At 36.7% G+C, this 14,895-nt stretch overlaps 1 protein-coding gene across 1 annotated transcript in view; it reads left to right on the forward strand.

Moving 5' to 3' along the window:
* LIPK (lipase family member K) overlaps positions 1 to 8,304 on the forward strand; it is a 32,292-nt gene extending 23,988 nt beyond the window's left edge. The window contains 1 exon segment of the mRNA XM_078344018.1: positions 7,145 to 8,304. Within this exon segment, the coding sequence (XP_078200144.1) occupies positions 7,145 to 7,375 (231 nt within the window). The 3' untranslated portion in view covers positions 7,376 to 8,304.
* Positions 8,305 to 14,895: the final 6,591 nt, after the last annotated feature.

Genomic DNA, 14,895 nt, shown 5'->3' on the forward strand with positions numbered 1-14,895 from the left:
CAACAATCAAGTAGGTTTTATTCCTGGGTTGCAAGGTAGGTTCCAAATATGCAAATAAATAAGCGTGATGCATCACATAAACAGAACTAAAAACAAAAACCATAAGATTATCTCCATAGACACAGAAAAGACATTTAATAAAATTCAACATCCCTTCTTGTTAAAAACCCTCAACAAACTAGGCATCAAAGGAACTTACTCATAATAAAAGCCATCCCAACAAACCTATGAAAAAATGCTCAACGTCACTTATCATCAGATAAATGCAAATCAAAACCACAACGAGATACCATCTCACACCAGTCATAATGGCGATTATTAAAAAGTCAGGAAACAATAGATGCTGGCAAGGCTGGGGAGAAATAGGAACAGTTTTACACTGTTGGTGGGAATGTGAATTAATTCAACCATTGTGGAAGAGAGTATGGTGATTCCTCAAGGATCTAGAACCAGATATACCATTTGATCCAGCAATCCCATTACTGGGTATATATCCAAAGGAATAGAAATCATTCTATTATATAGATACATGCACATGTATGTTTATTGCAGCACTATGTATAATAACAAAGACATGGAACCAACTCAAATGCCTGCCACTAATAGACTGGATTAAAAAAAATATAGTACTTATACACCATGGAATAGTACTATGCAGCCAATGAGATCATGCCTTTTTCAGTTACATGGATGAAGCTGGAAGCCATCATTCTCAGCAAACTAATGCAGAAACAGAAAACCAAATACCGCATATTCTTAGTCTTAAGTGGGAGTTTAACAATGAGAACACGTGGACACAGAGAGGAAAATAATGCACACCAGGGCATGTTGCAGGGTGGATGGCGAGGGAAGGGAACTTAGAGGATGAGTCAATAGGTGCATCAAACCACCACGGCCATGTACACCTATGTAACAAACCTGCATATTCTACACATGTATTCTGTTCCAGTTGCGTGGATCACTTGAGGTCAGAAGTTTGAGACCAGTCTGGCCAATATGGTGAAACCCCATCTCAATTAAAAACACAAAAGTCAACCAGGCATAGTGGCTCACGCCTGTAATCCCAACACTTTAGGAGGCTGAGGCGGGCAGATCACCTGAGGTCGGGAGTTCAAGATAAAACTGACCAACATGGAGAAACCCCATATCTACTAAAAATACAAAATTAGTCAGCATGGTGGTGCCTGCCTGTAATCCCAGCTACTCGGGAGGCTGAGGCAGGAGAATTGCTTGAACCTGGGAGGCAGAGGTTGCGGTGAGCCAAGATGACACCGTTGCACTCCAGCTTGGATAATAAGAGCAAAACTGTTTTAAAAAAATTAGCCAAGTGTAGTGGCAGGGGCCTGTAATCCTAACTACTCAGGAGGCTGAGGAATGAGAATAGCTTGAACCCAGGTGGCAGAGGTTGCAGTGAGCCAAGATTGTACCACTGCACTCCAGCCTGGGTGACAGAGCTAAACTCAGTCTCAAAAAAAAGAAAAGAAAGGAAAATAATAATAACAATAAGCTCCATCTATGACTAACTCACAGCGGACATAATACTGAGTGGGCAAAAGCTTGAAACATTCCCCTTGAGAACTGAATCAAGACAAGAATGTCCACTGTCACCACTCCTATTGAACATAGTACTGGAAGTCCTAGCCAGATCAGTCAGGCAATAGAAAGAAATAAAAGGCATCCAAATAGGTAGAGAGGAAATCAAACTATCTCTTTTCATGGATGATGTGATTCTATATCTAAAAAACCCACAGTCTCATTCCAAAAGCTCCTTAGGCTGATAAACAACTTCAGTTGGATCTCTCTCTTGAGAGAGATCCAAGATGGCTGATCACTAACAGCTCAGGATTGTAGCTCCCAGTGAAAGCTCAGAGAACGAGAGGATGCCACACTTTCAGACGAATTTTCATCGCTCACGGACCAGCAGATTTCTAGTGGAGGAGCCCCACGGACCAGCAGATTTCTAGGGGACTCTTGTGGCCGGTGCAGCGGCTTTGCTGGTGCCTTGGTGCGGCAGCTCTTCATGCAGAGTAAACAGGACTGGTTCCCTTACTGACCGGTGTTTGGAGCTCCGGGAAGGCAGAGCCACTTGTTGCGGACTCAAGAAGGAAGCCAGACCAGAGATTCCTGGGCAGAAGAGCACCATCAGTCTTATCGCTGCTATTTTGGCCGGCGCAGTGGGTTGATTGAATCCCAGCACTGGGAATCAATAAATTGGACGTCGACTCAGAAACCTAATTAGAAAGGCGGTAATTGTAAAGATGACAGACGGATAAATTTATTATAAAGGGAAAAAACCAGCCTAAGAAGGCCGAGCATACCCAAAATCAGAACCCCTCTCCCTCTACAGGGGATTGCAGTTCCTCATCAGCAACGGAACAAGCCCTGATGGAAAAGGACTGTGTTCCATTATCTGAAGTAGGCTTCAGAAGGTGGATGATAAGAAACTTCTGGGAATTAAAAGAACGTGTTCTAACCCAATGTAAAGAAACTAAGAACTTTGAAAAAAGGTTTGACGAAATGCTGAAAAGAATAGACAATATAGAGAGGAATATAAATGAACTAATGGAGTTGAAAAATACAACACGAGAACTTAGTGAAATATGCACAAGTTTAAATAGCAGAATGGATCAAGCAGAAGAAAGGATATCAGAGGTCGAAGACCAACTTAATGAAATAAAACAACAAGACAAGAGTAGAGAAAAAAAGGATGAAAAGGAATGAGCAAAGTCTCCAAGAAATATGGGACTATGTGAAAAGACCCAATCTATGTTTGATTGGTGTATCTGAATGTGATGGAGAGAATGAATCCAAGCTGGAAAATATTTTTCAGGATATTATCCAGGAAAATTTTCCCAATCTAGCAAAGCAGGACACTATTCAACCCCAGGTAATACAGAGAACACCACAAAGATATTCCTCAAGAAGAACAACCCCAAGGCACATAATCGTTAGATTCACCAGGATGGAAATGAAGGAGAAAATACTAAGGGCAGCCAGAGAGAAAGGCCAGGTTACCCATAAAGGGAAGCCTATTAGACTTACAGCAGATCTCTCAGCGGAAACACTACAAGCCAGAAGAGAGTAGGGGCCAATATTCAACATACTCAAAGAACAGAACTTTCAGCCTGGAATCTCATATCCTGCCAAACTAAGCTTCACAATTGAAGGAAAAATAAAATCTTTTATGAACAAGCAAGTACTCAGAGATTTTATTACCACCAGGCCTGCTTTACAAGAACTTCTGAAAGAAGCATTATACATAGAAAGGAACAATCAGTATGAGCCTTTCTAAAAATATACCAAAAAGTAAAGAGCATCAACATAAAGAAGAATTTACATCAACGAATGGATAAAATAGCCAGTTAACATCAAATGGCAGTAACCCTAAATTTAAATCGACTAAATCCCCCAATCAAAAGATATAGCCAAAACCTAACGGTATATCCAAAGATACACAAAGACTCAAAACAAAGGACTGGAGAAAAATTTACCAACCAAATGGAGAGCAAAAATAAATAAATAAACAAAAAGCAGGAGTTGCAATTCTCACATTTGATAAAATAGATTTCAAAGCAACAAAGATACAGTGGTAAAAGAATCAATGCAACAATAAGAGATCTTAATACCCAGATACATAAGACCCATATGAGATTTAGACTCAAAGAGACAGAAAATTAATAGGGATATCCAGGACTTCAACTCAGATCCGGAACAAGTAAACTCAATAAATATTTATAGAGTCCTCCATTTTAAATACACAAAATATTGATCAGCCATTATTAATACCCATTTTTAGAATGAAGCAATATTCCTGTTCTCTCTCCCTCTTTTTCTTCCTCTTTCTTCCTCTCCTTCTCTCCTTTTTTTACTTTTCAACATCCTAGTTCCTCACCTCTACTCAATACATTCCTCTGAACACCTGATTCCTTGTGATTCTCCTGTCCCACTGAAACCTCCAATCCATTAAAAAAAAAGGAAATAAACAAGATTGTAGAAAGTAAAGTTAAAAGGAGAAAAAAAAATAAACTAAGTTATATGAACTAAATATAGAATACTATCTATCTATACCTATCTAAAAAAAAAAAAAAACTCTTGCTAAAAGACTTACAATATCAGGAAATTATCTACCTCCCAAGTCACCCATTCCAACCTTGTACAAAACAGCTACAAAATTGCTCCTTGTATTGAAGTAAAATTTATCTCCCTCTACTTTGGTCATGATTTTATACCTTGTGCCCACCCAGTAACAGTTCAATATCTTTTCCACATGACAGCATTTTCAATATTTGACGATGTTCTATTTAGTTAAGAAAAAAACAAAACAAAACAAAACAAAACAAAAGGAATGTAAGTTAATTCAGCCATTATGGAAAGCAATGTGGCAATTTCTCAAAGAACTTAAAACCGAACTATGATTTGACTTAGGAATCCCATTACTAGGTATATACTGAAAGGAATATAAATTGTTCTATCCAAAAGACACATGCACCCATATGTTCATTGCAGCACTATTTACAATAGCAAAGACATGGAATCTAGATGCCAATAAGAGGTAGACTGAATAAATAACATGTGGTACATATACACCATGGGATACTATGCAGCCATGGAAAAGAATGAAATAATGTTCTTTGCAGCAATGTGGATGTAGGTGGAGGTCATTATCCTAAGGAAATTAACATGGGAACAGAAAACCAAATATCACATGCTTTCACTTATATGTGGGAGCTACACATTAAGTTTACATGGACACAAAGAGGGGAACAATAGACACTAGGGCTACTTGAGGGTGGAGAGTGGGAGGAGAGTGAGGATTGAAAAACTACTTGTCAAGTACTGTGCTCATTACCTGGATGACAAAATCATTTGTATGCCAAACCCCAATGATGCACAATTTATTTATGAACCCCTGAATCTACAATAAAAGCTGGAAGGGGAAAAATCAATCAGAATATGACTCAGGATTCCTGGATCTAAAGTCTAATCTTCTCCTGCTATACTTATTCCTTCTCAAAACAAACAAACAAACAAACAAAAACATACAATGTTTGCTTTTAAAACATATTCTCTGACTTCTTATCTATGTTTAATGACTAAGACTGTTCAATAGTTCTTTGGGATGTCATTTACTAGCCACTTTTTAAAATACCATTGTACAGATCATTAAAGATACATAAGTAAAAAGTATCATCTTTAGGAAATAGTATTATCTGCCAGGGATAGTGTGTCTGGCACACCATTCCCTAGCAAATAGTACTACTTTTGATGTAGTGTGTCATCAGATCTATGAAAACTTTTAGAGAAAAATTTTATATTAAAGGGAAATGTGTATTGTTTTTATTATTTTATTCCCAAGTATGTGAGGAAGTTTATTAACAATTTTGGCTTTTTGCCGATAGACTGAGCTTAAACTGAAAAAGCAGTCATCAGTGATACTTAGGTTTTTCAAATCTAGGATGTAGAAATTTGGAATTTTTTTTTTTGATACAGGGTCTTCTTGCTCTGTTGCCCAGGCTAGAGTGCAGTGGCACGATCTCTGCTCACCCCAGCCTCTGCCTCCCAGGTTCAAGCAATTCTCCTTCCTTAGCCTTCCAAGTAGCTGGGACTGCAGGCACACACCACAACACCCAGCTAAGTTTTATATTTTTAAGTAGAGATGGGGTTTCACTATGTTGGCCAGACTGGTCTTAAACTCCTGATCTCATGATCCATCTGCCTTGGACTTCCAAAGTGTTGGGATTACAGGCATGAGCCACCATAGCCAGCCAAAAAATATTTAATGTGGAAATTTTTAATGTCACCATAACTACTGTAACAACTACAATAGTGAAAATGTATAACTCTAATTCTTGTGAAAAATCTGACTTTTCTCCCCAACTGCTATAGTTAGATCTATATGGCAGGAGTTGGGTGGGGGAGTACCACACACACACTATTTCAGAATACTGTTTTCTCTTGTGAGGAAACAGTGGTGACTAGATGGACTTACTTCATATAGTTCTTCCAATGCCCCCCTCACCTCACCCCCACCAAAAGATACCATATTCTGAATGGATATGGCAAAACGTTCCAGAAAGAACTCTGGCCCAGTTTTAATCACATGCCCATCTCTCACACAATCACTGTGTCCAGAAGACTGGAGGACTAACTGGTCAGACCTGGGTATCTGGACCAGGGGCTGCATTGGATCAACACAAGAAAGAAGTAGTAAAGGAAAATTTGCCGGGATTTATGTAATACTATAGCCACTCTAATGTAACAGACTGACTCCTTCCTTCCTTCCTTCCTTCCTTCCTTCCTTCCTTCCTTCCTTCCTTCCTTCCTTCCTTCCTTCCTTCCTTCCTTCCTCCCTCCCTCCCTCCCTCCCTCCCTCCCTTCCTTCCTTCCTTCCCAGACCTAGTCTCACTCTGTCACCCAGGCTGGAATGCAGTGGCACAATCTTAGCTCACTGCAAACTCCATCTCCCAGGTTCAAGTGATTCGCTGGCCTCAGCCTCCTGAGTAGTTGGTACTATAGGCACGTGCCACCACGCCTGGCTTTTTTTGCATTTTTAGTGGAGATGGGGTTTCATCCTGTGTTAGCCAGGATGGTCTTGATCTCCTGACCTCATGATCTACCCGCCTTGGCCTCCCAAAGTGCTGGGATTACAGGCGTGAGCCACTGCACCCAGCCCAGACTGACTCCTTTTAACAACATGCTTAAAATGTCTTTCATGCACTGGTCTCATTACTCCCTGAAGAGTCTGTTGATTCCCAAATATTAATAATGCCACTGAGCCCAAGTTTGTGCCTACCAGAAGGGATATTTATCCTATCCAACATTTAGTTTGAAAAGGTAACATTCTGAGATCAAATGCTAACTAGAAAGATGATTCCCTGTAAGAAAAAGAATCCTCTTCCTCTAGAATCTTTCCTTATTTTCCCAAATGTGCAAGTCAGAAATATAATAGTTTTTTGATTCACAATTCATATTAGTACATAAAAGTGGTCAAGTGTTTTTAACATTTTAATGTTTATATATCATTGTGTAAACTAATTGTACACTTGTAGCATATAAAGAATTTGCTCAACAGCTGACAGTTAACGTTACTTCTATAATGTAATTTTCTGTAAAACTTTTTTTCTATCTCTTTCATTGTATTTAGCTTACACCTCCTTTATACAACATTACTAAGATGGAAGTTCCAACAGCAATATGGAATGGTGGACGGGACATTGTGGCTGATCCCAAGGATGTCGAAAATTTACTTCCTCAAATTTCCAACCTTATTTATTACAAGCTGATTCCACACTACAATCATGTGGATTTTTACCTTGGCCAGGATGCACCTCAGGAAATTTACCAAGACCTAATTAGGTTGATGGAGGAATATTAATAAAATTAAATGCACTTTCCTTTTTCCAACAAAGTGGATTTTCATAAAAATAATGAGATGAACAGATCATAGAGTGACTCCCAATGATTTTCATCTTCTAGTATATATACCTTCATATAATCTCCTCCCCTTCAATGTGGGTGGGATATGAGACTTCGTTCAAGCCAACAGAACTTGCAAAGGTGTAAGATGTCACAACCTTGATTAGGTTACATCATATGGTAAAGGTGATAAGAGGTCAATCCCTGATTACATTATACAAGAAGTCCACCTGGCATGGTGGCCCACACCTGTAATCTCAGCATTTTGAGAAGCTGAGACTGGAGAAGTATTTGAGGTCAGGACTTCCAGACCAGTCTTGGTGAAATCCTTTCTCTTCTAAAAATACAAAAATTAGCTGGGTATGGTGGCACATGTCTGTAATCCCAGTTTCTTGTAAGGCTGAGGAAGAAGAATCGCTTAAACCCGGGAGGTGGAGGTTACAGTGAGCTTAGATCACACCACTGCACTCCAGCCTAGGTGACAGAGCAAGACTCCGTCTCAATCAATCAATCAATCAATACATAAATAAATAAATCAGTCAGTCAGTCAGTCATCTTATTACATTGGAGCAAAATATTCTTTTTGTTAGCTTGATGGAATAAACAGATGTGTTGAGAAAAGTGACTTTACAAGGAACTGACCATAGCTTTTAGGATCTGAGGGTGGACTCCAGCTGATAAAACAGCAAAACACCAAGGCCTTCAGTCACATAACCACAAGAAAATGAATTCTGCCCAAAACTGAATAAACTTGGAAGCCCATTCTTCCCTAGTAACCTCACACTGAGAGAGCATCCTGGCCAACGCATGATAGTAAGACCCAGTTATGCTATGCCTGGACTACTGACCCACAGAAACAGTGAGAAAATAAATGTGTATTGTTTTAAACTGCTAAGTTTGTGGTAATTTGTTATCAGCAGTAGTATACTACCACTACCATTTGTTATTATCGTGTAACAATTATATTAATTAAATATTTGATTTCATTAATTATATAACATACTATATTACTATATAATTTATAATTTTATTACATATATTGCAATATAATTATGATGTATTAAAGAATTGTATAACAATGTATAATAAATACGTAATATTACATAACATGCTATCTGCCATAATATAAAATTATATATAATATTGATAATGATAATTATTCTGTCTCTGGTTAAAAGTTTGATAGAGCTAAATTCTTGAGTCATCATTTTAATATATATTTTAACATATTTTCTGTTAATTCGGTCACCTCTATAATTTGGGAATTTGTTCTATAGATTAATTTTTCTCCTAGTTATGGGTCCTGCCTTATTGCATGCTTAACAATTTTATATTGGATGCCAGACATTGAATTTTGCATTGCTGATTGCTGAATTTGTTTTTATTTCCTTATATAGGGTTGGAAAACAACCACCCAGGCAGACAGTCAATGATCAGTGAGGACATGTTTGGTAACTGGGAGTGTCAAGTGTTATGAAGCACTTGATTGGGCCCTATAGAAATTGCGGTAATCTACAACATGTAATTAATACAAATGTGGCTAAGACTCATTTATCAAGAATTTCCTGGCACAAATAAAGAGGCTGTAGGCATGAGGGGGAGGGTATTAAAGGAGATCTGAGTCTTAGCAGGGGAAGGCAGGCTGGCAGGGTACCAAAAGGCTTCAGAGGTAGACACCTCTTTGGTGACTGTGGCTTATCAGACTGGCATATCCTGACACTGATCTTGTCACTGTCCCAGAAATGACTGCACTTACACATGCTGATTCATGTGATTGAAATGTACAAGGAGCTGCAGAGCACAAAACAAAACACATTTATAATTTATATCAAAAACTACAATTTGGTCAGACTAGTGTTTTCTTTTCCTGTAATAAAATACATGGGAAATTCTAGTATGAAGCTGTTTCTTGGTGTACATGGACAAAAACAGAGAAGCATATGGTTTGACAAAAATTGTCACCTCCATGATCATTCAAGTTCACTGAGCCTTTTTCATAAAGAAATAATAGTGTAAGCATTTTACATGAATTGTATCATTTAATCTTCATGCTAGCCTTATAATATGATAGCCTTGTCTTTTCTTTACAGATTAAAAAATTGAAATTTAGAGATACTGGGCAACTTGCTTTAAAATATTAGTTCTCTAAACTCTGAAACCTTGACTTTAGGTAGCCAAGCTCTTAACTTTATGCTTTAATGTTAAAGTATGTATTATAAATTAGCCATTTAGAACAAGAAGAATAATAAGGAAAACACTGCTCCTGCCCAAGTGGAGCTCAGAGTAATGAAAATGTCAGATACTATACAGCTATAGTTTGAGTATTCCATATCCAAAATGCTCGGGACCAGACATATTTTGGATTTTGGAATATTTGCATATCATAATAAGATATGTTAGGGATGGGAATCCAAATCTAAACATAAAATTTACTACATTTCATATACACTTTATACACATAGGCTTAAAGTAATTTTGTATGGTATTTTAAATAATTTTGTGCATGAAAAAGTTTTGACTGTGTTACGTGTCACCTATTATATGAGGTCAGATATAGAATTTTCCACTTGTGTCATGTCAGTGCTAAAAAAAATGTTGGCTACGGAATGGTCAACCTATACTAATTTACATACTTGAATTTTAATTGTAATTTAATAATTGTGATGAATCGATCAAAAAGAAGTATACCCTCAACAAGGTAGGCAGAGAAGTTTTCTCTGAAGACATGAAATTTTGGCTGAGATCTGTGACATCTGCCAGCTATTACAGGTAGGGGACTAGCTCCGGTGGTGAGGAGCTGAGCTAAATGAAGAAAATTTGAAAAGCCCAAGGAGCCAAAGAGAGAATGGGGTGAGATGAGCTCAAACGGATAGGCAGAGTCTGGTTTTAGGCCCTCCTAGCCACTCACAGGATTTTGAAAACAAAATCGTTAAAGTCTTATTCTCAAGACTACTTAAAAGATAAGATCAGATATGTGATTTTAAATGATGATAATAGCTATGAAGTGGAGAATAAAGAACTTCCTGAAACTGGGTAATTTATAAAGGAAAGGGGTTTAATTGACTTACAGTTCTGCAAGGCTGGGAAGACCTAAGGAAACTTACAATCATGGCAGAAGGGGAGGTAAATATGTCTTACATGGTGACAGGCAAGAGAGAAGTGCAAGCAGGGGAAATGCCAGACACTTACAAAACCATTAGATCTCACTCAATATCACGAGAACAGCATGAGGGACACCACCCCCACAATCCAATCACCTCACACCAGGTCTCCCTTGAGATGAGATTTGGGTGGAGACACAGAGCCAAACCATATCAGAAAATATCTCATTAATAATAATACCGATTATATGTGGAAATAATATTTTGAACATATTGGTTTAAATAAAATGTATTTAAAATTTTTATTTCACCTTTTATACTTTTTAAAAATGTGGCCATTAGAAAATTTAAATTACATATGTAGTTCACATTATATTTCTAACGGACCATGCTGAGATAATGAAAAGAGTAAGGTAATTATCCCCTAAAAATTCTGGTTATTTGTAAGAAAATGGAATAGCTCTGCATTTATAAGATTTTTTTTAATGTATGGAAAAATGAAAGAACACAGACTGTGTAAAAGATATTAGATTGTGCTATAGCAGTTATCAGGTTTAAGGATAATTTGGAGGCTGAAAAATCGAAAAACTGCTATCAAGTAGCAATTTTTAAATTGTATTCGTATGCTAAGCAATCTGTAAATAACAATGTATCTCTTCCAATTTATTTAAAAAAATAGGACAAGACTGAAGTTTTCCTGTGAATTTCCTGTTTCTATTAAATTTAGTAGGTAATATCAAGAAAAATTTCCTTTGAAACACACCTAACAGCAAAGAGAGCTACTGGAATTTATAGCCAAGTTGGTAGCATATCAAAGTAAAATACCTGACACATACTAAGTACTAAATAAATGCTAATTCACTATTATTATTTACAATGACATTATTAGTATTTTTCAGTAACTAAGCTGCATTCTCTAGACTTCTAGAATCATCCATTCAATCACTCATTCACTCAGCAAAAATTTTTGATAGTGATGGTAATTAGAGGAGGAATGAAATCAAGAAACTCTAACACTAAAAACCATTTATCTATTTTCAGGGTGCTGGCAAGATTTGAAGGTGATTTATCAGTAACTCAAAATAGAATATTAATTCAGGAAAAAAAGGAGCATATATCAAAACAACCAATGTTATCTCTTTGCACATTCCAATCACCATTTATTTACTCATGCAGATTGGATGGGACAATCTAAAACTAGATCCAACTCGAATGTCTAGCTAAGTGTCCTAGGTCTTTAAAAAAAAAATTCTACATTTGAATATGCCTCCTACAGAAATTCAAATACAAAATGAGCTGTAGAGAATATCATACATATATGCTGTATAATAAGTAGGAAGTGAGGCGAGTAAACTTCTCTGGAGGAAAATGATATAATTTTCCTCATATTCAATGGTATGGCCCTTCCCCTTCATTCTCACAAAGATTTGACCTTTGTCGCAAACGTGGACAGTCCTGATCCTGCCACTCCAGAACATAGATGTTATCAAGGACAGCAGCCAGAACTCTTGTAATAACTTCTCTTTAAATGTAAGTGATCTTTCCTTTAAACATTTTGAGTTGGGATGGATGTGTGTTCAACAAACTTATTATGGCCTCTTCAAAAATCTTTAATATTTTAGTTAATTATGTTTGATAGACCTTTTGTCATTTCTCTCTTCTCTCCATTATAGCCATTACTGTTTTTGAAGATGGATGTAGTATAGATGGCACTGAAATAGAGATTCATTTTCACTGACACTAAAGGAAGGGTGTTCTACTCCAACATATAATTTCAAAAACAATACTGTTTCTCGTAGAAATTATGAATATTGCCAACTTTGCTTTATGAGTAAAGAGGTAAAATTTTTAAATATAATTATTTTCTCTTAAGCCACAGAGTACTAATTAATAATTTTACATACATAAACATATACGCTTATGCACATTTATGGTTCTATTACATACTGTTTGAATTTTAGGATACAAAATAAATTATCTAGTGAGCAAGAGACAAAATCCAGGTTCTTGTTCATACACAGTCTTTTACTGTAGGGTGAAATTTGTCTCAAAAGTGTGAAGTTCAAATTATTTATTTTTCAAAATTCTCACTAGTTTCTATTTTGCTGGTTATAGCCTAACCTTTTTAACTTTTAGTTATTTTCAAGAGAAAATTTGAAAAAGCAGCCTTTGGGGAGAAAGAAGAAATCAACAAACAAAAAGATAACCATACTGTAATAGCAAATGTGTTTTGAATTAGAACATTGGAAGGGAAATAGTAATCATTTTTACAGATCGATCCCAAAGTCAAGGATCTATGTTCAACCACATATTTTTTGCCATCTTCACAATTCAATGGGCAACTATCATTAAGCAGTTTGCTCAGGCTGTAATACAATTCTTGGACCAAGACTGCAAAAATATCACATGCCTCCTGAGAGGTTAACCCTTTCTAACTCTACTATAATCTAATTTTATTAAACAAACAAACAAAAAAAAAAAAACAGGAAAAATTTGAGCATCTAGAGAGTAGGGGGTACCATTTTGTATTCCACAGGGCCAAGGAACAAGTTTCAATTTTTTCATTTAAATTAATTTCAGTATGAGTATTGAAATATATAATAGAATTATAACATGTATTTTCTACATACTGTTACATAGAAAATATATAATATGGAATGTATTATTGAATATTACAGAATATATAATATAGAAAAAACAATATTCAATAATATATGACTACTTATTAAAATAGCAAGCTTATATAGGAAGAGTGATGGAGCATTATAAGAAACTTCAGCTTCATCTTTTTGACATGACTTTTTTCTGTACAAACAAAAGAATTACAAGAATTTTCCTGATTATTCAAATAATTCAAAGTTGAGGAAGGAATATAAATCAATGATGTAGAAATTCTTTTAAGATTTGAGCTAGTCTACAATCTGTAAAGATCTGAGAAGTTGAATTATATTTGTGCTATTTCCATATTAAGGCAACAAATCAATATTATTAATAACAACATTGTGCTTCTTGGAACTTTCTAAAGATTCCATTAAGGTTTTGTTAGAAAAGATTGTTTTTAAAGTTAAAAACCATGAGAGATTCCAGGAAAATTCGTATACCTATTCCATCATACTATCAATCAGGGCAAAACATGCTTAGGCTTTCATCAAGACTAAGGGATTAAGGAGTGGTGCATAACTTTTCCCTGTTCCAGCAAGCTGAGAACTTCCTTTTACTCCACATTTGTTTAATTGGCTTGAAATTTCTCACTCCTAAGAACAGATTTTAGGATTTGGACAACATAAAATAACATTTTTTGAAAGGATTTGAAGATAAATCCAAACTAATAGAACTGAAACTCCTATATTATTCTGGGTAGCAGCTTAGTTTTCCCCACCCTTCTTCATGCTAGGAGATGAAAGCGATTCAGTTACTGCTTAAGCTCCATAGGCATACAAAGTGAAGTAGAAAACTGAGGCACACGTGCCTCTATTATCTGGTATTTCATGTGGCGCCGAGAGCAAAATTGTAATTATCTCTTCAGGCCTCCATTCCCGCCTTTAACCACTGCCTTAAAGAGATTACTGTGCCAAAGTTGACAGCAAGACAGATTGCTTTGGCATGTAAGCTAGTTTCCTCTGCCATACTGCTAGTTCTAAACTCCTTCTGGTTTCAGGACCCAGGAGTCAGGGTTGCCTCATTTTCTCAACTGAGTTACAATCACACATATCCCTACACACTGCACGTATGACAGTAGTTCTTTAATATATGTTATTCCATTTGATCCTCATGAAGGATCAAATGGGGAAGGGAGATACTATTATCTCTGATTGTCCATTAAGATCTTGAGTATGTTCTACTTCCCTGTTTGACACACTGGTTTGAAAATGTTGCTAAGTCCTCCCAACAATGACAGACACTCAGTGGAAACATGAAGGATTCTGTCAAACTGGTTATTTGGCATCATGTAGACCACTATTTCCTAACCTGCAAGTGCATTGTGGCATTTGGTGTGTCAGGGACACGCCTTGGGTGTGTGTCTCAGTCTAAAGCTTCCTCCTTTTTCACAAGCTTCTTGATTCTCATCTCTCTAGCTTCTAACTGTCACTGTAAACATCTCTTACTCTTCAGCCTGATGTCAAAAGCAAAAGTTCAGAAGTTCCTCATCAATAAGGAGTCCTTGGGAGCAGGTGAAGCTCATCTAACTAGGTAAGATAAAGATCTGTCATAACCAGGAGGCAAGTTGGAAGTGGCAGTCAGGTGCAAGAGCTCTGCAGTGAGGCTGCCTGAATGTCCATTTTAGATCTGTCATCTGTTGGCTCTGTGACCTTGAGCAGGTCTTAAATCTCTCTAAGCCTTTGTTTTTTCATTAATAAAATGAAGATAATAATAATAC

This window comes from Callithrix jacchus, chromosome 12 (genome assembly GCF_049354715.1).
Source record: "Callithrix jacchus isolate 240 chromosome 12, calJac240_pri, whole genome shotgun sequence".
Taxonomy (NCBI): domain Eukaryota; kingdom Metazoa; phylum Chordata; class Mammalia; order Primates; family Cebidae; genus Callithrix; species Callithrix jacchus.